Source organism: Micromesistius poutassou, assembly GCF_964030765.1.
Source record: "Micromesistius poutassou genome assembly, chromosome: 3".
NCBI classification, from domain to species: domain Eukaryota; kingdom Metazoa; phylum Chordata; class Actinopteri; order Gadiformes; family Gadidae; genus Micromesistius; species Micromesistius poutassou.
This window is the reverse complement of record NC_140273.1, coordinates 20,562,073-20,585,804: the sequence shown is the minus strand read 5'-3', so window position 1 is coordinate 20,585,804 and position 23,732 is coordinate 20,562,073. Positions and strand designations below refer to the sequence as shown.

Genomic DNA, 23,732 nt, shown 5'->3' with positions numbered 1-23,732 from the left:
GCCTGTCCAATCCTAGCGCTTGAGGCGGAACTTTTTCCGGATTCCGCCTACGAAAAACACAGTTGCGAACGGGGAACATAGGTACGCTCCCCGTTAGCTCAGCTGTAACTTATTAGTTTCTATAGCAACCACACAAGGCTGCATCTGATCACTAGTTTAATAACGTAGTTGCTACATTGTATCTTGCTTGTGAAACTATGTATCGACTGACCCTCCGATAGATTTCCGACACATTTTAGAAACTTTTTTAAACAAGGTTTATTTTAACAATGGACCTCATGTTTTAAATTTCTGTGATAGAAAAAAATACAAGCGGCGTATTGATCTACTATTTGATGACGCTGTGCTTAGTCAGCGGGCAACCTGCCGGGTTAATGCCCTCCTCCCAGCCAATCAGAATCAAGCATTCTTAAACAAAGTAGAATAATGAATGTTAATTAAAGGTTTATTTGTCAATGTTGTGCCGACAGGGTCAAGCCAAATTATTCTAATCTCCATCAACACATTTTAGGGAAATTAATATCCTGTGCACATTAGGATGATCTCAGGGTCATAATAGCAGATTAGTTCAGTTGGATAAGTATTCTCTGTTTATTCAACTTATTGAAGCTGAAAACTTTTTTTTAAATCTTATATCAACTTTCGACTGCATTGTTTTTATTTCTTATTATTTTCTTGGCAGCAACATAAGTGGTACTGTAAAACTTGAAGTGTGTGCATATTGAATGAATTTCTGATAAACTTGTGACTTGTAAACTACAACCACAGCCCTGCCTCTGTCTGCCTCCCAGAGTGAGGTGGCTGTTCATCTGCCATCGCAGTGATACTATCCACAACTATCCCAGTTTGCCCAAGTAGCGGACACTGCTTATTAAGAACTCACACCCAATGGCCAACAAAAACGAAGCCTGGTATCAAAACCACTTCTCTGTTCCTTCATATTTGCATTCACATGAAGGTGTGCGTGTGTGTGTGTGCGCCTCTTACCAACGGTGAGCTGACCAGTCACTTGTCCCAGGTTGTTTCTGGCGTTCACTGTCACATTCCTGTCTGACTGCAGGATCAACGGGCTGTCCTGGGGGCAAAAAAAACAGAAAAGAGTTGACTTTAAGCTGTCCATCAACCCCTCCAACCCTATCTGGCCCAACAACCAGTGCCCTTCAGTGAAGAGTCAGATGCACAAACTATTCACTATTCCTTTTTTTCCCTCTAGAAAATGTATGCTGCATGAAAAGACAGACAGACAGACACACACACACACACACGCACACGCATACACACACGCACACAGAATGAAACAATTACATTGTGCACAGTTTCTAATTAGCAGTTAAACAAAGGCCTATCACATGATAACTACTCATTAATTCAAAACAAATTAATAAATAAAATCAAAAGTTCTTCTGCAAACTCCTCTGTGTAAATTGCACAATTTGTCGAACATCACCGTCCAAATGCCTTATCCAATTGGAGCTCTATTTAATAGCAGCCTCATTCACTACCAGCCTTATTAAACACCAGCCTCATCCAATACCAGCCTTATTAAATAGCAGCCTCACACAATAACAGTCATATGAATAGCAGCCTAATCTTATACCAGCCTCATCCAACACCAGCCTCATTAAACACCAGCCTCATTAAACATCAGCCTCATATTATACCAGCCTCATTAAAAACCAGCCTCATCCAACACCAGCCTCATCCAACACCAGCCTTATCCAGTAACAGCCTCTTTAACCACCAGCCTCATTAAACACCAGCCTCATTTAACACCAGCCTCATCCAATAGCAGCCTCATAAAACACCAGCCCCATTAAACACTGGTTACATCTTATATCAGCCTTATTAAATAGCAGCCTCATCCACTATCAGCCTCCAACAGCCTCCTTTGTTAAAAAGTGAGGGTGCCGTTGTAATGGCCACAGATAAAACAATAGGGAATTCCCTCCAAAAGACCTCAGGGGCCGTTCTGTCTGCCCTTTAACAAAGTGGAAGTTACAGTTCATTGTTCCAATATAGTAATGTTTGTTATTCTTAAAGGGGAACTCATACAAGAGAGCTTCATATTCTTGTTGTGAAATAAACGTAGATGTCTACAACGTTTTTTTCTAAATCGCACAAATGGAGAACGCAAGACCATCATCAATGATGTCTATGGTTCTCCACAACCTTTTCCTGCAAAAGCAGAGCTGACGCCACTAGACGGCCGTATTCATGACATATGAAGGTATATGAAGCAGTACTCTCCTATATTAGAAAACAGCCGAGCATAAAGTGTCTTCTTCAATCAGCGTCCGTATCCTCCTCTCATATTGCAACAGAGGCTGCTAGATCTCCTTCTTTTTACCATTTTGGATTTCACACTTTTATCCAGATTATTGCCATCTATCTTCCTGTCTGCTTTCCCTGTTCCTCTCCTCCTCCTCCTCCCTCATGATCTGGCTCTGTGGTGGCCCTGCCTCCTGGTGGTGCTCTGTGGTGTGGCCCTACCTGGACGAGCCTTCCTCCCCAGTGCTCTGAGACCTTCTCCTGCTGGGCCTGTGGGTGTGTGTTGGGGTCTGGACTGTAAAACCCTACGGGCGTAGGTGCTGGGACTTAAATGGTGACGCTCATTCCAACACCAACCAGCCCGGCCACCATTAGAGGAATGAGTCCTCCTGCATCACACCAGCAAACAGACGCTGTGTGTCTGTGTGTGTGGGCTCTGTTTGTGTGTTTGTTTACGCGAGAAAGACAAATGGCCCTTATTAAAATAGGACAAATGCATTGACATTTATTGTGTTCTTGTTAATGAGTCAATGATTTTCTGAAGGGTGCTTCTGCTCAAAGGCAATGTTGTGCTTGGTGATGCGTGAGCTTTGGTCTTCAGAACTCAGGTAGTCTATTGTCCTATCTTTTTAGATCCTCTCTCTCTATTACTAATAGCTTTCGAGTGTGGATTTGAAGTGCTGACAGGTAACCACGTTTCTTTGTTGATTTCTCCAAATTAATATTGTGGTACATTCTGGAATGACTTCCAAATGGAAATTGTTCAAGTTGGAGAATCCCCCCCCCCCACAATATCTTGCTTTCTCTTTCCAAACCACTCTCTGCGGATATTTGTTGTTGGTCTGTTTATGGGAACCGAACCAAATTCATAATATCGAGGCTGCCTGCTCTCTACACAAACACACACACACACACACACATATACACACAAATACACACACACACACACACACACACACACAAACACACATACACACACACACACACACACACACACACACACACATATACATACACACAAACACAACACACACACACACTCAAAGGGACACACATCTAAATACAGAGAATGACCAGGGGTCCAACTGAAAAATCTGTAAAGTCGATACACACAAACAAACACACACGGAAACACAGCAATACACACACACACACACACACACACACACACCAACACACTAACACACACATTCACACGGACACACACACACGGACACACACACACACACACACACACACACACACACACACGGAGACACACACACGAAGAAACAACGCTGGGTCTCAAATAATTAAATGGCCCCTGTGCTTTTTTTTCCTCATCTCCTTTCACTTCTGTTTCTTAACGTGCATACCACAGATTAATTATTTCCAGCGGTGCGTGTGATGGCCTTCAGTACATTATTTTCCACTCTGTTTAGAGCGATGGGCGCTTTGTAAAGCATGACAGATGTAATGTTCCCCCAGTTATTCCAACTCAGCAGACACCCCCGGTCCCTTTCACTTAGTTCAGCGCTCTGTCACTCGGAAACTCCCGCCGCTGGCCGCCGGCCGCCTCTACCCGCCATCTCATCTATGAACGGCTGGGGAGGCTGTAAATAAGTGGTGCATATTAAGCAGGTGTTAATGTGTCTGCGATGCCGGTGGTTAAAACCAAAGCTGTTTCCACAGTTCTTTTATGAATCCTGCAGGATGGAAGATGGCACCATACAATGTTTTAATTAAAGCGAGTGGGGAGGGGCTGATGGTACTTACACCAGGACCAGATATCTGGACCGTGTTCTGACAGACAGGCACCGCAAATGGCTGAGATTTAGTGGACGATTCTCCGGTCTGAGATTTCCTTTCTGGGATTAATAAAATTTCATCTTAATCTGCAGCTTTATTTCACAAATAGATTCCTTCAGCACTGTGGACACTTTTTTTTCATACTGCATGAGGGAGCAGTATGAAATGTCTCATACAGACATACATACATCTCATGTATGTATGTGTAGTGCAGGAAAGATTTCATCCTGAAAGGAAACACAGTTTTTTAACAGGTTGTATATTGTTAGCATCTGATTACATTTGAATAAGCACACTGTTTAGTAGAAATAGTATGTAGTGTGTACAGTTTGGAGGATTCACGGCTGCTCTAACCTACCCAAGGACACAGATTACGGCGGATCTGGGGGGTGACGGCTCTGCTGCGGGCCCCACTGTGACATGAATATTAATCTGCTGGCGTTATCGCTAAGCGCTCCCACAGTGTATTCCAATGCCACGCACAAAAAGGAAGGCCGGAGGAACCTGGAGGCTGGTATTAACCAGGACATCAACGTGAAACCGCAGCGGCAAGCGGGCAGTTAGGGTGCAGTGAATGATCCCAGCCCAGCGTCACGGCGGTCTTAAAGAGGAACACGCCGTGGAGACAGGCGAGCCTGGGGAGGTCTTCTTATGGACGCACGTCCAGCACAATTGATTTAATGCGACTTGCAGAATGTGTCAACATAAGACGCATTAGAGCAGTTTGCAATTATGATGCCTATACACACATTACGATGAAATATACAATGAAGATGAAGATGAACATGCAAATGCATGCACATGCACAAGCACACACACAAACACACACAGTGGCGGCTGCTGAAAAACATCTCAGGTGGGGCTATTTTTCTGATTAATATGACCCATTCAATAGGTGCATTAAGAAAGACAGTATCAATTTGTTGTTGGATACAGAGATCTTTCTTGTGTCCACTAGATGGCAACTCCATAAACAAAAATACATGAATCTAATGTTGTATGACGTAAAATAGCTAAACAGGAGAAAATATGTCCGGCAACAACATAAAGACAGGGGCAGCATATTAAGTCAAGTATTTATTGACTGACCTTGAAAGTATTGGCTTACAAAAGTAAAATAAGTTATCACAGCGGTACATAGAAATACCCGCACAGTGCTGTCAGCCGTAGGGGGAGAAGAACACTGCGTTAGCTTCTTCACAGCCTGCTAGACAGCTTTTTGAAAATCCTCGGGTGTATGACATCCCCCCCTTTGTAGAAGCCTGTTTAATTACACACACACACACACACACACACACACACACACACACACACACACACACACACACACACACACACACACACACACACACACACACTACAATTGACAACAATCTACATTGTGTCTTCTAACAGATAATTTTCACTCCAAAATCGACTAAAGTGAGGTGTTCTCTTTACTCTTATTGGTCCAATTTTCTTTCCTCCCTCAGTTCTTGTTGGTGGTGATTGACAGGTGATGTAGCTGCATGGTTTCATTAGCGTGAGGGTCCTCCAGCCTCTGGTGCAGATCTTGTTACATGAAAAGGTGGATTGATGTAAGGATTGAACCATTTAGATGCAGTTATTTTATGTTTTAATGCTGTCCTCGACATTATAAGCAATGATATGATTGATTGATGCAGCTTTGATTCCTGACTGTTGTTTTTCATTTATTAATTTTCTCATTTGATGCTGTATATCGATTCTTTCATTTTCTGAGGGACTATAGTTCTCCTATACTCCTTAAAGCGTGTATGCACAGTGTTACGGGAGATACATCGACATATGCTACTTTGAAATCAATATTGCATGTCCAAGGTGTATATATATATATATATATATATATATATATATACTGTATATATGATAGTACTGTAACCCTCTCTCTTCTCTTTCCTCTCCCTCTCCCTCTCTCTCTCCCTTCTCTCTCCTCTCCCTTCTCCCTCCACCTCTCTCTCTCTCTCTCCTCTCTTTCTCTCTCTCTCTCTCGCTCTCTCTCTCTGCCGATGTAATTAGTCAGGTAATAATAATGTGTGGACGGGTGTCTGATCAGTGTGGCCCGGGGTCACCCACCACCAGATGGGCCCTGATAATATCTCCAGCGCCTCTGCCTGGTGACTTACCTTATTATTGGCTGTCTGACCATCTAATGAGAAAGTGTCCGGTGTTCCCGCCCACCTCTATCACCGCTAGAGTGGTGATTGGCTCGTTTCGTGAGTGTCGCCCCTAATGACAGCCTTTAGCGCGGCTCTTTGACTTCATTGGCTCCCTGGTGACCGCTTCGTTCACCCTCGTCTCTCTCTGTCCGTCTCTTAATGGAGACTGACCCGTGTCTTACAAAAGATGCAATTTGTTCATTTCTTCAGCACTCATGCATAATAATAGCTTTCAAGTGAAGCCTCTTTCTCTCTGAATGAGGATGTCCGCTGCTGGAGTAGCTCTGGCTCAACTCAAGATGATTCAACCATCACTCTCTGATGGAAACAAGCCAGGCACCACATCAAACACTACTGTACATACCAACCCTAAACCCCCTTTACTAACACTGCCTCACATTGTCATATCACACTCAGATGACATACTGTTTAACTAGGTTTGGTTGGTTAAGCAGTGTATCATACTGTTTAACTAGGTTTGGTTGGTTAAGCAGTGTATCATACTGTTAAACTAGGTTTGGTTGGTTAAGCATTTTATCATACTGTTACACTAGGTTTGGTTAAGCAGTGTACCATAATGTTAAACTAGGGTTGGTTAAGCAGTGTACCATACTGTTAAACTAGGTTTGGTTAAGCAGTGTACCGTACTGTTAAACTAGGTTTGGTTGGTTAAGCAGTGTACCGTACTGTATAACTAGGTTTGGTTAAGCAGTGTACCATACTGTATAACTAGGTTTGGTTGCGTAGTGTACCGTACTGTTTAACTAGGTTTGGTTAAGCAGTGTACCGTACTGTTAAACTAGGTTTGGTTACGTAGTGTACCATACTGTTAAACTAAGTTTGGTTACATAGTGTACCATACTGTTAAACTAAGTTTGGTTACATAGTGTACCATACTGTTAAACTAGGTTTGGTTGGTTAAGCAGTGTACCGTACTGTTTAACTAGGTTTGGTTGGTTAAGCAGTGTACCATACTGTTAAACTAGGTTTGGTTAAGCAGTGTACCGTACTGTTAAACTAGGTTTGGTTACGTAGTGTACCGTACTGTTAAACTAGGTTTGGTTGGTTAAGCAGTGTACCGTACTGTTAAACTAGGGTTGGTTGTGTAAACCATGTGCACCATGGGCTCCTGATTCCAGCTATGGTGTATATTTCATTCTTATTGACATTTAATATTATTTCATTTACTGTATTTATTACTTATGTACTTACGTAAAATCCCAGCACCATTAACAAGCTCATATTTAACCTGAACATGGAGTTTATTAGGTACATATTTTACAGCGTTTTAATAGTGTTTGCCGGTGACCTGCTTTTGTTGTTTCCTGTGTCCTTGCTGTTTGATTGGCTGATAATATATGGTTCAGTTTGGCCTCAGTAGATACTGGTCACCCACCGCTTGGGCGAGCCCAGCTGTGCATGACAACGCAACCTTTTATTTTTTATTTGCATACCTTTCTTTGACTAGACACATTTGACTCTTGCATGTAATGGTAGAACATGAGACAATATGTAGCATATTGTTGAGTATATTTTCAGTAATCTAGCATGCTGTCAATAATGTGTACAGGGTTGGGTAAAATAAGTCATTACAGAGTTATAGTTTGACTCCTATCCAAACCCTAACCTCAGTAGAAATGAAGACATGTACAATTTGGAAGTATTGTGTTGTGTCTCTCTTTTGAAAGAAACAGACTGTGTTCCCACTAACAAACCAATCCCAAGGCCCAGCAGGAACCTGCAGTAAACACAGCTTACGCCATTTGCTTTGTTCTGATTGGCTCAAAGTAGTTCCGGGTCAACATCACCTGCCAGCAATTTGAGCAAATCAGAAGGAGCTATTGTAGTAACCAGCGAATCAGCGAGACTGGGCTGTCCTTGGAGTGTGATTTCAGGGGGTCTGTTGGAAGGTTGCTCCAAACAGACACCATGTGCCTAGAGAGATACTAGCAATGTCGGCTGAGACCGGCTTCTTACTATATCACACTATTCACCATGCACAGCTTTTCTCTTTATTGACTTTTTGTCTGCTTTCAACAAGAGCCCGCCCCCCAGGTCCTCTGGGCCACTACCCCTATACCCAGGGCCTGAGGCCTCGCTTTGACGAGACAGCACTCTGCTGCCTGGAGAAGACTCCTCAGCGTGGTGGTGGGGGAGGGGTGTTGTCAAGGTGAATACGTCTGCAAACCAAACCTTGGTTTGGTTTGCAAGGGAGTCACCACCATTAGTGAAGGTCAAGTGGAGGAGAACCGTGGCCGGTCCCAATCAGACTAATAATCCACCAGAAATGGGATTCTGACATAGAGGTCGACGACGTGACCCACAGGAAGCCTCCAGCATGGGTCCTCTAAGGCTCTAAGGGTGTGATGGGTCTTCTAAGGCCAGCAGGGACTGCATGGGCTCTAACTGTGTGTTTACACCGCACATTGAACGTAGAGACGCGTATCTGGCAAAATTTGTCGCAGCAAAAACCTGTGGCAAGATTTGATTGATGGGGCGACAGTTTTCCCAGTCACGGGCGCGTTCACATGGATTTGCAGCGCGAATGCGCGACAAAATTTCACAGAAGTTGAAATATTTGAACTTCTCTGCGGCATTCGCATGAGACAGCCAATCAGCGTTCACTCCCTGTGGGTAACGTGGGTGAAGTAACGTAAAACAGCCAATCACCGTTCAACCGGCTGGGCCAACCGTTCCCTGCACTCCGCAGTGAACCGCAGCTTGGAGGAGAAAGTGATTGTTGCCGTTTGCGACTCCTGGAGCTCTATATATAATATTATATGATATTATATATATAATATATAAATATCTATATAATATAATATATATACGATATATATAATATCATGGCACAAAGCGGTATGTGCCTCCAGATTATATTATTAACCCATAAACGACGGGCATTCCGACGTCTCTCCCTCTTCCACAACAGGTACAGACACGCAATGGTGGTTATCTCGGCCATGGTTGATGAGAATGAATTGGCAAAAACGTTCCGCGACAAAATTCGCCCCACGACACGTTTCAATGTGCGGTATGAACACACAGTTGTGCACAGCGACATATTTAGATTTGTCGCGTGGCAACATTTGCCTGTTCACGCGAACAGGCGAATGTTGCCACGCGACAGGATGTGATGGGTCCTCTAAGGCCAGCAGGGACTGCATGAGCACTAATGGCGCATTTCCACTGGCGAGTACGCTTCAGACCCAGCACGCCTCAGCCCAGTAGTGAGGGTGCGGTATAGCCCAGCTCAGTTACGGCTCGCGTTTCCACTGCCGCCAGTACCCTTATGGTAGGGCGGGGTTTAAGCCGGACGGTGATAGCCACGGCAGCTACGTAAGCATCGTGATCTCATGGCAGCCCGACACAGCGTAGCCTGCTAATAAATCCAAGGAAAAAGAAGAATGCGCACAATGAACAAAGAGCAAGCAACAATGTAGGACGTCCAAGAAGGATGGCAAACTTTTGTGCGTCATTTTCTTCAATAAACAAAGCTTTAGCCGTTGTCCAGAAATACCTTGCGGGTACTGTGTTTGTTTGTTATTATCCCCCTGTTGCACGGAAGTGATTCTGTCGACCAATCAACGGACGGCATGTGTAGCTCAAACTTGCCGGGACCCTTTCAAGCGTCTAAGTACCCCAATGGAGTAGTACTGTGAGACAAGTACGGCTCAATGCCAGCAGCAGGAACTGCATGGGCTCTGAGGGTGTGATGGGTCCTCTAAGGCAAGCAGGGATTGCATGGGCTCTCTGGGTTTGATGGGGCCTCTCAAGGCCTGAATGGTTTAATGCTATGCAAAGCCCAATGTTCAACCAAATATTATATATATTTGATATCCCCCCCCCCCTCCCCCCCACCCTGTATGCTGGAAGCACTTCTCTTTCAGTTTGACCTTTGTTGAGTGGTGTGCTGTTTGCTTTAAGTGTTGTGTCATGTAATGTCGTTTTTGTGACTTGCCTCAAACCACATACTGAAGTGCTAGCACTGTTTAACAGGTCAATAGAGAGAGCAGTTTATAGTAACGACTGTGTGCATGCGTGTGTGTGTGGTTGTGTACTGAGATAAAACAGTGTGTGATGAAGTGCCCACAGTATCTTTACTTTTCCCTCTCTTGCCTTTAATTTAAGCTAATTAGCAAAGGCCTGTTAAATAAGTGATGTGTTTGTTGGTGAGCTGGGCTCGTTTGTTGTTTTCACCCCCCATGGCCATGTAACAGAATAAATAAGTACTGCTTGCTAGATAATTCTTGTGGGCATTGGATATATTTTGTTTAAGGTCCTCTCATACGTAAGGGGTCTAATTAGCCTGCAATGTGTCCATACTTATATTGTTGTACGCAGGGGCATCTCTAGCTGGAAGAGTCATAAGGGATTGCCTAGGCCCCCAATACAACAGGCCTAGGGCCTCCCAACAGTGGGAGGGATTGTGGACAAAATGTGCCATGACGTAGAGAGGTTGAAATGCAGTGTGTTAGATACCCACCATTCAGATCTCTGAGGTAGCTGTACTGAGGCAACACAACCCTGTTCATACCACCAAATGCTGAGCTGTCTTATAAAACACTATGTTGTAATCAACAAAAATCACAAGAGCATCAATGTGTAGCGTACACCAGCAACACGGGAAACAACACGAGAGGAATATACAGCCAGGTCCAACTTCGAGACTTCTAATAGCCCTATTGCGATCCTGATTGCAGTGTCAACAATAATACATGGAGGTAGCGTCTTCGTTGCACTGTAAATTTGTTCCGCGCTGTTTATTTGCGGGGATGTGGAATTGGCCTAGGGAAAGCTTGTCTAATAAACACGCTGTGTTGGTAAATATGAGTTGGCTTTTGTTTGTGTGTTCATGTTCTGCATGCCATTACCGCTCTCCACTCCTATCCTCTTTTTTTACAGCATCCAATCACTGTGAGGGGTGTATGTGTGTGCGTCTGTTTGTGTGTGTGTTTGTGTGTGTACACCTCAGCGGGCACCAGGTATGTGTTAGTTCCAATCCTCTAGATGCCAAATTGAGACAATCTCGACGATTAATCCAGCCTTCCTGCAGGGAGAGAGTAAGTCAGTGTTTTTCCATGCGCCTACCAGACTATATCTCTTCATATTTCATCTCAAAACACAAACACTCCCTGAACAGCATGCCAAACCATATAAAACCGTCTCCAAGCAGCCTCCTCCATCCCGCTTTAATTGATCCCTGGAAACTCTCCCTATATTCCTACAATGGATCCTGGTTATTTCTGGTCTGCAAACAAAGGCGAAGCATTTGAACTGGAGGAACTGATTGACTGGATCTATAACAACCAGTCCACCTGGCTCCTCCCTCTTGCCCTTCCTGGGAGCCAATAGACAGGCAGTATGGAGGAAGGTTGTTGGTTCACCTCGGACACTTTGGATGAAGGCTAATCAAGAATTTACGCTCTGACTATTGAACTTCAAATTCCCCTTGGGGATAAGTGTTTTAGCATTGTTTCTATTAGATGCTGTTTCCAAGGGGCCCCTAGGACCAGCGTTAGACCAGCGACTCTGACGTAAAGCAGGCCAAAGGTCCAGGAAACCACCAGAGAGAGGGAAGCGCTCATACTGCTGGTTCAACAACTGTACAGGGACGTCTCAGTCCGTCTGGGGGTGTGAGTCTGGCACTAGCGGGGCCTCGTCTAGCCCCTGGTGTGGTGAAGCTCCAGGCTGCAGGGCCCAGCGAGGCTCATTACTCTTGCTGAGGGGCCCGCAACCCCACAATGGATCAGGACCGGGACCAAGTTGGAGATACTGTGTGTGTGTGTGTGTGTGTGTGTGTGTGTGTGTGTCTGTTTATATGTTGGAGGGACGGTCATCAGATTAATCAAAAAGACTGAGCAAGGAAAAAGAGAGTGCAGATGGGAGAGAATGAGAGAGAGAGAGAGAGAGAGAGAGAGAGAGAGAGAGAGAGAGAGAGAGAGAGAGAGAGAGAGAGAGAGAGAGAGAGAGAGAGAGAGAATATCTTGGGGACCTTCTTCGCTTTCAACCTTAAATAAAAAAATGTATTAAAAAAAAAATCTCTTAACCTCTCTTAAGAAAGAGAGAGAGAGGTTGGTGTGGGTCTGCAGTTTGCTCAATCCACTAGGTAGAGGAACAGACCACAGAATGCAAGGGACACGAGGGAGCCTGTTGTGGTCTCAGTGGGAGACGCCCTGTTGGGGTCTCAGTGGGAGACATGCATTGTGACACACACCGACTAATACTGCTCCAACACAACCTAAACCCATCAGGAGACTGTAGCGATGTCCACGCTACACACCACCGGGCTGGCTGCCCCCCTCCTCTTTGGCTCACTAAACACAGGCCCAGGGTGGTGGTGTTTGTGTATGTGTGTTACTGTAAGGTTTGCAGATGATGATACATGGCCTGGCACTCCATCCTGCCATGCAGGAGATCTCCCTGGGTGTGTGTGGTGACGTCTGGTCTAACCGGCACACTCTGATTACTAATGTGCAACAGGTGTACAGTTCAAACCAGCCATCATCCACACACACTCCCACACTGAGGTTTCTCGTTCACACCTTGAATGGCTACCCCTATATTTCACATATGATACACACACACACAAACACACTTGTGTAACTAGTTCCAAATGTGTTCAATGATACAACTAAAACCTCTTCAAATGCTGCATTACCTTTGCATCTTTGTTTCTTCTTTGAACACGAGGATGTGACTTGGCTGTGGTTTGCTGTAACTTGGATTGTATTTGTGTACAGCCAGTCCTGTGATGATGTAGCATTGGTTCCTGAGTCTAGGATCCCCAGCCACCAGCTTAAGGATCAGCAGACAGACGCACCCTGTCTCTCTCTCTCTCTCACTCGACCATTTCCCCAGAGGGATCAGAATAGATCAGAATAGACACTGTGAGTGTGTGTGTGTGTGTGTCTGTTTGTTTGTGTGTGTGTGTGTTTGTTTTCCTGTGTGTGTGTGTGTGTGTGCATGTATTCCTGTGTGTGGGAGAGTGTTTTTGTATTCCTGTGTGTGTGAGAGTGTCTTTGTATTCCTGTGTGTGTGAGAGTGTGTTCCTGTGTGTTCCTCTGTGTGTATTGTTAACCCTCCTCACTTCTATGAAGGGAGTTGCAGCCCCACGCCCTGCAGAGAGTGAGCACTGTCGTCTGGACCGGGGCCACAGAGCCACAGGGCCACAGGACCACGGGGCCATGGGCCACAGGGCCACAGGCCACAGAGCCACGGGGCCATGGGCCACAGAGCCACAGGGCCACAGGACCACAGAGCCACGGGGCCATGGGCCACAGAGCCACAGGCCACAGAGCCATGGGGCCACAGAGCCACAGGGCCACAGAGCCACGGAGCCATGGGGCCATGGGGCCACAGAGCCATGGGGCCACAGAGCCACAGGGCCACAGAGCCATGGGAGCACAGAGCCATGGGGCCACAGAGCCATGGGGCCATGGGGCCACAGAGCCATGGGGCCACAGAGCCATGGGGCCATGGGGCCACAGAGCCATGGGGCCATGGGGCCACAGAGCCATGGGGCCACAGAGCCATGGGGCCACAGAGCCATGGGGCCATGGGGCCACAGAGCCACAGGGCCACAGAGCCATGGGAGCACAGAGCCACAGGGTCACAGAGCCACAGAGCAACAGGACCACAGAGCCACGGGACCACGGAGCCACAGAGCCACGGGGCCACGGGGCCACGGGGCCACAGAAATCAGAAAATCAGAAAAGGTTTTATTGCCAAATACATTTTCACATGAGGAATTTTTCTTGGTTTTCAGTGCGCACAATATTTACAGACAATAAACGATAAACGATAAACAATAAAGCAAGTGGTCCAATACAATAAGATATTCCAAAAATAAAAAAATAAAAAAGATAATAATAAAATAAATTAAAAAGACACTATATACAAATGAACCATAATAAGAAGAATTAGAATAAAATATACAATTGTGCAGAATGATGCAAGTAGTGCAAAACTTGTGTCATCATAGGCAGATGACTGTGTGTGGTGGTGGATGAAGGGGGGGTAGTGTGCGTGTCAGTGGGGGTAGTGTGCGTGTCAGTGGGGGACGGGAAGAAACCGTTTTTGTGGCGTGAGGTTTTGGTCTTGACAGACCTCAACCTCTTGCTGGAGGGGAGTGTTTCGAACAGTTTATGTCCGGGGTGGGAGGGGTCCAACATGATCTTCCCTGCACGTCTCAGTGTCCTGGAGGCGTGCAGGTCCTGGAGGGACGGCAGGTTGCAGCCAATCACCTTTCCAGCACTGCGGATGATACGCTGCAGTCTGCTCCTGTCTTTGACTGTAGCAGCACCGTACCAGATGGTGATGGAGGAGGTAAGGATGGACTCTATGATGGAGGTGTAGAAGTGCACCATCATAGTCTTTGGCAGGTTGAACTTCTTCAGCTGCCACAGGAAGTACATCCTCTGCTGTGCCTTTTTGGGGATGCAGCTGACGTTCTGCTCCCACTTGAGGTCCTGGCTGATGACTGTGCCCAGGAAGCGGAAGGACTCCACAGTGTCGACTGGGGAGTCACACAGAGTGATGGGGGAGGGTGGGGCTGCATTCCTTCTGAAGTCTACAACCATCTCCACTGTCTTTAGAGCATTGAGCTCTAAGTTGTTTTGGCCACACCAGGTCACCAGGTGGTCAATCTCCCACCTGTAGGCAGTCTCATCTCCGCCAGAGATGAGCCCAATGAGGGTGGTGTCATCCGCAAACTTCAGGAGCTTGACAGACTGGTGACTGGAGGTGCAGCTGTTGGTGTACAGGGAGAAGAGTAGGGGAGAAAGAACGCAGCCCTGAGGGGATCCGGTGCTGATGGTCAGGCTGTTGGAGACATGCTTCCCCAGCTTCACATGCTGCTTCCTGTCAGACAGGAAGTCAGTGATCCACCAGCAGGTGGAGTCGGGCATGTGCAGCTGGGAGAGCTTGTCCTGTAGCAAGGTCGGGATGATGGTATTGAAGGCAGAGCTGTAATCCACAAACAGGATCCTGGCGTAGGTTCCTGCTGAGTCCAGGTGCTGGAGGATGAAGTGGAGGGCCATGTTTACAGCATCGTCCACAGACCTGTTGGCTCTGTAGGCAAACTGCAGGGGGAGAGGGTCCGTGATGGATTTGAGGTGCAACAGGACAAGGCGCTCAAAGGACTTCATGACCACAGAGGTCAAGGCGACTGGTCTGTAGTCTTTGAGTTCTATGGGCCTTGTTTTTTTGGGGATGGGGATGATGGTGGAGGATTTAAAACAGGCTAGTACATGGCATGTCTCCAGCGAGGTGTTAAAAATGTCTGTAAACACTGGAGACAGCTGATCTGCACAGTGCTTGAGGGTGGAGGGGGAGACAGAGTCCGGTCCAGCTGCCTTGCGGGGTCTCTGCCTCTTGAACAGTCTGTTGACATCCCTCTCCAAGATGGAGAGAGGTGTCGGAGGGGGGGAGGGGGTCTCAGAGGTAGGCAGGAGAGGACATTCCTGGGCTCCTGCTGAGGTGGGGGGGTGTGGTGATCGGGCGATGGTGAATGGGGGTACGGGGGATGGTAACAGGACTGCATTGTCTGTCGAATCTGCAGTATCTGCAGACGAATCTGCAGACGGTTTGTAGTTGGTGAGCAGTCTCAGACCCTTCCAGACAGACGCTGGGTCGTTATCTGAGAACTGCTGTTGGAGTCTCTTTGAATACGAGAGTTTAGCATCTCTCACCGCCTTGCTAAACCTGTATTTGGACTCCTTAAACTGGTCTTTGTCTCCGCTCCGAAACGCCTTCTCCTTTGCCAACCTTAGCTGTCAGAGTTCTGCTGTGAACCAGGGTTTGTTGTTATTGTAGATCACCCTGCTGCGAGATGGTACACAGCTGTCCACACAGAAGCTGATATAAGATGTCACAGCATCTGTGTACTCATCAAGACTGTTGGTGGCAGACCTGAAAATGTCCCAGTCAGTGCAGTCCAAGCACGCCTGAAGATCCTCCACAGCCTCACTAGTCCACTTCTTAGACGTCCTCACAACAGGTTTACAGAGTTTTAATTTCTGCCTGTATGCAGGAATCAGATGGACCATGACGTGGTCAGAGTGTCCCAGTGCAAGTGTTGTGTAACAGTGATCCAGCGTGTTCTCCTGTCTGGTTGGGCACTTAATGAGCTGGTGGTATTTGGGGAGTTCATGGCTGAGATTTCCTCTGTTAAAGTCACCGACAACAATAACAAAGGAGTCCGGGTTAGTCCGCTCCACGTCCAGTATCTGGTCGGCCAGCTGACGTTGTGCCTCCTGCACGTTGTTCTGCGGTGGAATGTAAACCCCGACCAGAATGAACGAAGCAAACTCACGGGGGGAATAAAAGGGTTTACAGTTAATGATGTGGGTTTCCAGAACAGGAGAACAGTGCTGTAGGATCACTGTTACGTCTTTACACCAGCCACTGTTGATGTAGAAACAGATACCTCCACCCTTCGCTTTGCCGGAAAGCTCCGTGTTGCGGTCCGCTCTGAACAGCTGGAAGCCTGCCAGCTGGAAGCCTGCCAGCTGCAAGCGCAGAGTCCGGTGTTGATCCACACAGCCAAGTTTCCATGAAGCACAAAACAGAAGATGAAGAAAAGTCTCTGTTCCTCTTCACCAGTAGCTGGAGCTCGTCCAGTTTGTTGCACAGTGATCTGACGTTGGAGAGAAATATTCCCGGTAGCCGAGTGTGTTGTCCGCGTCGGCGGAGCCGCACGAGCGCACCGGCTCTTGCGCCGTCTCACTGCGTGAACAAAGGTGAGCGCACCTTTGACCAAAATGTCCAGTATTTCCACAGATGGGATGAGAAAGTTGGGAAACAAATCCACAGGAGTTGTTTCCCCGATGTTCATGAGCTCTTCTCTGGTGAAAGGGCTCCAGGTGATACGGCAAAACACTAAATTAACAAACAAAACAAGACAAATCGCTGCGCAGCGAAACACAGAGGCAGCCATCTGCGGCGCCATCTTACTCATCTTACATCTTACTTGCCATCTTACCCAGAACCACGGGCCACAGAGCCACGGGCCACAGAGCCACAGAGCCACAGGCCACAGAGCCAAGGGCCACAGAACCACGGGCCACAGGCCACAGAGCCAAGGGCCACAGAACCACGGGCCACAGAGCCACGGGCCACAGGCCACAGAGCCAAGGGCCACAGAGCCAAGGGCCACAGAGCCACGGGCCACAGAGCCAAGGGCCACAGAGCCACGGGCCACAGAGCCACGGGCCACAGAGCCACGGGCCACAGAGCCACGGGCCACAGAGCCACAGAGCCACGGGCCACAGAGCCAAGGGCCACAGAGCCACAGAGCCACGGGCCACAGAGCCACAGAGCCACGGGCCACAGAGCCACGGGCCACAGAGCCACAGAGCCACGGGCCACAGAGCCACGGGCCACAGAGCCACGGGCCACAGAACCACAGGCCACAGAGCCAAGGGCCACAGAGCCACGGGCCACAGAGCCACGGGCCACAGAGCCACGGGCCACAGAACCACAGGCCACAGAGCCAAGGGCCACAGAGCCAAGGGCCACAGAGCCACGGGCCACAGAGCCACGGGCCACAGAGCCAAGGGCCACAGAGCCACGGGCCACAGAGCCACGGGCCACAGAGCCACGGGCCACAGAGCCAAGGGCCACAGAGCCACGGGCCACAGAGCCACGGGCCATAGAGCCACGGGCCACAGAACCACAGGCCACAGAGCCAAGGGCCACAGAGCCAAGGGCCACAGAGCCACGGGCCACAGAGCCACGGGCCACAGAGCCACGGGCCACAGAGCCACGGGCCACAGAGTCACGGGCCACAGAGCCACGGGCCACAGAGTCACGGGCCACGGGCCACAGAGCCTGTGACTCTCAGAGCACATCTAGAAGACTGAATTAGTTCGAATGACAAAGGCAAATACATGTTTATGGATGCAGAATATGACTTGTATTATGCATACATTCAACTTCGAAAGATCATGAGACAATTGGTTAAACTAAAATGAATTGATGAAGTTCCATGACCGTTACAGAAGAGCGGAACCCATCCCCCTTTAGATCATCCAGTTGTTTTTGATAAGCTGCACTAAATTTATTCTCTCATATACGTAAGTGGTTATGGTGGGTAGGTGTTATTTTCCAGGCCAGACATTGTGCTCCATCAACCAGTATTATGCCTAGTATTGATCTGGATAAATGCACCGATAGAATGACATTGGGGGGTTTCCACTTATTACAAGGGCAGTTTGGAAGCGAAGGGACTATGGCAGAAATTGTGAAGAAATGTGTGTCCCTGCTGTAAATGGCCGCATATTGTCTGATCGTTCCCGAGGACATTATGGGACAAGATGGTCCTCGTCAGAGCTTAAAACACAATGTTGAAATGTGTCTTCTGTCCACTGATAACAAATGAGTGTGTCTGCAGAAGAGCAGACTAGAGACTAAAGCCTGGGTCTAAGTGAGGTGGGGAGAAGGTCCAGTAGTATCCTCCGTGATAGAGGCCCCCTAGATCCCTCTATCTAAGTGGGTTCTCCTCCAGGCCAAACTTACACATTTCTAACTTTATTGCTAAACTATTGCAAAAAAAATAGAGAAGCATGTAATAGATTCAAACTCCCAAGCTGTCAGTTGTATTCCCCCCTCCCCTGTTTTAACGCAGCAGTCAGAGAAAACTCTAGAAAGCTCTGGATGATAGCAGAGATGTACTTGTTTGACCTCTTCCATGCTTCTGCTCTTTGAACGGCCTTTCCTTCCACAGCCCAAGTACCACCTTATGATAATTTACATATCCTTTGATCTTGGTATTAAGTGTAGGTCTTCTTTCCTTTATTGAGTCTCTATGTACCTCTTCTTTATGTCTATGTCATGTGGATGTAATGAGCCTATTGATGTGTTCCAGTGCTGCTGTCCATTCAATTCTGCCATCTGTCTAGTCCCTCGTTGCATGGTCACGCTGACTCACATGCCTTTATGAGAATCATCCTAATCACAATTGCAATAATTAGTAGTTATTTAATATTAAATAAATATTCCTCTTGTCTTCAACATCATGGCCTGACTAAATACTGTGAAATTGCAGCAATAAGCCCCTCCTGTCCACTCTCCCATATGGAGTGCTCAAGTTTCCTTCTAAGAGCTTATGGTAAATTATTCTGACGGCTTAACTCCAGTGGAGCCTTCGAGCAATCCCGTTTAACGAGCCTTCCATCAACTCCTGCACTGGACTGGGACACATGGGCCCATAGACATAATAAAGAGTAGACACCGCATCGACCGCTACTGCCAACTGGCGCTGACGAGCCGTGGGGCCGCCATCTTGGACCGGTCGACCGCTCCACTCAGTGTAATCCGTTTGGCAGGTGCAATGAACTGTCAGCGCATTTAATTAATGAAACCTCACTGAATACCAAACTGATTTTCACGTGGGTTCTTTTGCTGCAAAGGTCATACATGTAGCCATGATACAGGACACATGGCTCAGCTTATTTTAAAATTCATAGTGGGCTTAACAGTAATAGAATATTCTGATATATGATATAAATCAAAACTGGGAACATAATCCCCGAAAAGGGGGAAATTTCCAGTTTGACAAACAATCTGATTGAAAAACCTAATGTGTCTTCAAAAACAACGGGGACAGGTAGTTTTTTCTGTATTTAGCCAGGGACAGGCAACCAAAAATGGGGACGTCTGTTCACCCTATGATATGTGATGTAGGCTATGATAGGTATTTTGAAATCACACACTATAAATATGATAGAGAAGCAGAAACAGGGGCAGTAAATTCAGCTATTTTAATAAGTTGAAGAAACAATTAATATAATTATAACTATATATAAATATATACATAGCCTACATAAACAATGAATACATTAGATAACTATATATAAGCACACAAATTTTTGTATGAGCTAAAACCCCTGCAAGAGGACTGTTTTGCAGAGCTTCTTTCTCGTGCTCCCTTTCAGCAGTTCAAGAGAGGAGAGTTTGGCAATGTGGTGCAGCCTTAACTTGTGAAACACAGACACAACCAATGACAACAAGTCAGAATGATGGTTGTCGATGTCAAACTGTGGCCCTGTTTGCAATGGTCCGACGATTTGAGCAGGAATATGCTGCACAGTGCTCTGGCATTTTGTGTCTTCTGCTGCTACGCAACTAGGAGTATGACCGGCCCAAGATGGCAGCCCCATTTCTTGTGCCCAGCATCCAATGCGCCGTCTACTCTTTATTATGTCTATGCATGGGCCCACTAATCAATGGAAGGTGCTCAACGAGATCCAAAACAACGTGCAGATCTTCAATTCTTCAAGGAAGACACTATGGCGTCAGCTCACTACTGTCACTCCTAATGCTGACGTCACACACATCTGGAGTTAAGATCTACATATGCCCGTGTCCTCTTTGTGGACTTTAGCTCAGCGTTTAACACCATCGTTCCTGTGATTGACACTCTACAGGAACTTGATGTTAGTACATCACTCTGTAAATGGATTTTCAATTTTGTATACAATAGGAAGCAGGTGGTTAAAATGGATGACCATGTCTCACAGCCAAAGTTTTTGAACACTGGCGCCCCTCAGGGCTGCGTCCTTTCCCCACTTCTGTACTCTTTATATACACAATTCTGTCAATCACACACTAGTTCAGTCTTGTTCAAGTTTGCAGACGATACCTCTGTTGTTGGTCTTATTACTAACGGAGATGAGTCTGACTACCGCAGAGAAGTGGAGGGGCTGGTGAAATGGTGTGAAAGCTTTAATTTGATACTCAACATCTCAAAAACCAAAGAACTGGTAGTGGATTTTAGAAGGTCCCCCAGTCCCCTCTCTACGCTCTCCATTAATGGGGTGGAGGTGGAGAGGGTCACTTCCTTCCAGTTCCTTGGGACCACAATCCATGAATCCCTATCATGGGAGCTCGACACTAACATTAAGATCAGCAAAGCCCACCAGCGACTCCACTTTCTGTGGCAGCTCAAAAACTTTAGAGTCAGCCGAGTTGCCATGACCCACTTTTATAGGTCAACTATTGAAAGTGTGCTCACTTTTTCCATGCTTGTCTGGTTCGGTCACACAACCGCTCAGGACAAAACTAGCCTGGAAAGAGTAGTACGCAGAGCATCAAAAATCATAGGCTGTAGTCTCCCTTCACTTTCTTCACTCTTCTCCACCAGAATAATTAGGAAGGCAAAAAACATCATAGCAGATCACTCTCACCCTGCTCACGACCTCTTTAATCTCCTTCCATCTGGAAGAAGATATAGGAGCATTAAGACCTCCAAATCACATTTCAGAGACAGCACTTACCCTCTGGCTATCAGAAATCTGAACTTACACTAAAGATATGTTAACAGCACTTTAACAACTGTATGCACTGTGCACTTTCTCTGTCTACTGTTTTACTGTCTGTTGGGTATGGTCTGCAGTACTACTGTCTGCTGGGATTGTTTATTGTTTGTTGTACATTGTCTGTTTTCTGTACTTATGATGTCTGTCCTTCATGTTTGGCTGTCTGAGAGTTGTACCAAGACAAATTCCTATGAACTTGTTGACATGGCAATAAATGTATTGAATTGAATTGAATTGAACACTGTCCCGAAATTGACACCAGATGGACACACGATAAAGGAAATGTTCAAATTTGGTTCTGATCGTAAAAACATTGGGCCATACGTGAGGGCATCTTAAACCATTGTGTGACCACCGGTGGAGTTTCTGAGGCTCCGGCAGCAACTTTGTGAGCGGTGGCAAAATCTTTGGCATGCCAAAAAATCTCCAAAGGATAATAATATAATAATAAATTTTCGTGTTGAATTTGTGTTATCATTTTGCCCTTCGTAAGGCAATGGTGAGGGCATCTTGTCAAATCGTGTCATCTTCGTCTTTACTTTGTGTGATCATCGGTGCCATTGCCTCACAAAGACAATACGAAGGAAACATGAAGCTGCTCGATTGTCTTAGGAAGGCAACACGACTACGTGAAGCCCTCGCAATGCCGTCGTGTAGCCAACGTATTAGAGTACGATGACATCGAGATGGGACCACGGTGTCGGCAAAGACAGCCGAGAGTAGCTCAAGCATTTCCCATGTGTCATGGTAACGTGGACAGATAAAAGGCCAGCCTCAGAGCATCTTCCTCAGTCAGTCCTTAGACAGACTAGACTTCTTCTTCTTTATTTGTCATTCAATACACACACTATCAGTGCACACATTAAACAAAATTTTGTTACTTTTGGCTCACGGTGGAGTGGACACTTAATGCATCATGAATTCAAATTAGGGATGTCACGATACCAGAAATTTTGTAGTCGATAACAATACCAGTGAAATTCCACGATTCTCGATACCCAATTCGATACCACGGTTAAAAACAAAACAATAAATCCCATGTACTTCAACATACACTCATTTATTAAAAACATTTAAACATTACAAAAAACAGTGGCACTGGCATGTAGCCTTCAAGTAATGAATAAAAATAAACCACTATTAACATTACAAAAAAAGAACAGTGGCATGTAGCGTTCAAGTAATATATATATTTTTTAAATACGCGCTGAAAGCAGGCAGTCATGCAGCTATGCGGCTCGTGTTTACACTTGTGTGCATGGCGAGGTTTAAAACATTACTTCCAACCTAATATTAAGTAATATAACGCAGGTGCGCAAGGCAGCCACAGGAGACGCCAACATTGTTTTCAACCGCTCGGTACTGCGCCGTATTAATTACCAAGTTTTGAAGAGAAAAAGTATTTGAAGCGAATAAGCAACGCTGTTTTTGATTTGTTTATTTGGTTTTGAACAAATAGTTTTGGATGCATGCATCGGCTTTGTTTGGTTTGTTACTTTGAAATTGCATATGCTCGCAACACACACACACGCACATGCGCACGCACGCACACATTCACCGCCGCACCCACTACAACCTGCCGATCTTCAATCAAAACAACATCAAGTAAGTGATGCCGAACGCAGTCGTACCATGTGTGTTTAGAAGCGCAACATTGAAACGGGTCCCGTCTGAAACAGTCGCGAATAAAGTGCTGGTATAATTTAAAAAATGTTAAAATTACTAAATGTATAAAAAGTTCATTGATAAAAGAATAAAGTGAAATAGTGATAGCAGCATGTTTTAGGGGTCAGAGGAGATGCGTTGGGCTCTGGTTAGGCAGCGCTTTTGCCCAATGTTCTGGATGGAAGGGAGTCGGGACCCAATGATTTTCTCCACTGTCCTCACCACTCTCTGCAGAGACTTCCAGTCAGAGGCCTTGCAGCCCCCAAACCAGACGGAGATGCAGCTGGTCAGCGGACTCTCGATGGTGCCTCTGTAGAAGGTGATCAGGATGGGAGGGGGGGGGGGGGGGGACTCTCCTCATCCGGCACAGAAAGTGCAGGCACTGCTGTGCCTTTTTTTCCAGGGCGGTTTTGTTAAGGGACCAGGTTAGTTTCTCTGTGATTTTCACCCCCAGGAACTTGGTGCTGCTGACCTGAACCGCAGTGTCCTTGACGAGGAGTGGTGTATGACTGGG

The 23,732-nt window shown here is 46.5% G+C and overlaps 1 protein-coding gene and 1 pseudogene across 2 annotated transcripts in view; both read right to left on the bottom strand.

Moving 5' to 3' along the window:
- Positions 1-677: 677 nt before the first annotated feature.
- LOC311341136 (uncharacterized protein) overlaps positions 678-23,732 on the bottom strand; it is a gene marked incomplete at its 5' end in the record, with an annotated part of 99,317 nt that continues 76,262 nt past the window's right edge. The window contains one exon of the mRNA XM_084466032.1: positions 678-1,075. Coding sequence (XP_084322158.1) covers positions 872-1,075 — 204 coding nt within the window. The 3' untranslated portion in view covers positions 678-871. The remainder of the gene's footprint in view (positions 1,076-23,732) is intronic.
- Positions 16,361-17,184, bottom strand: LOC311340430 (annotated as a pseudogene). Its single transcript has one exon. The product of its transcript is annotated as an uncharacterized misc_RNA (transcript).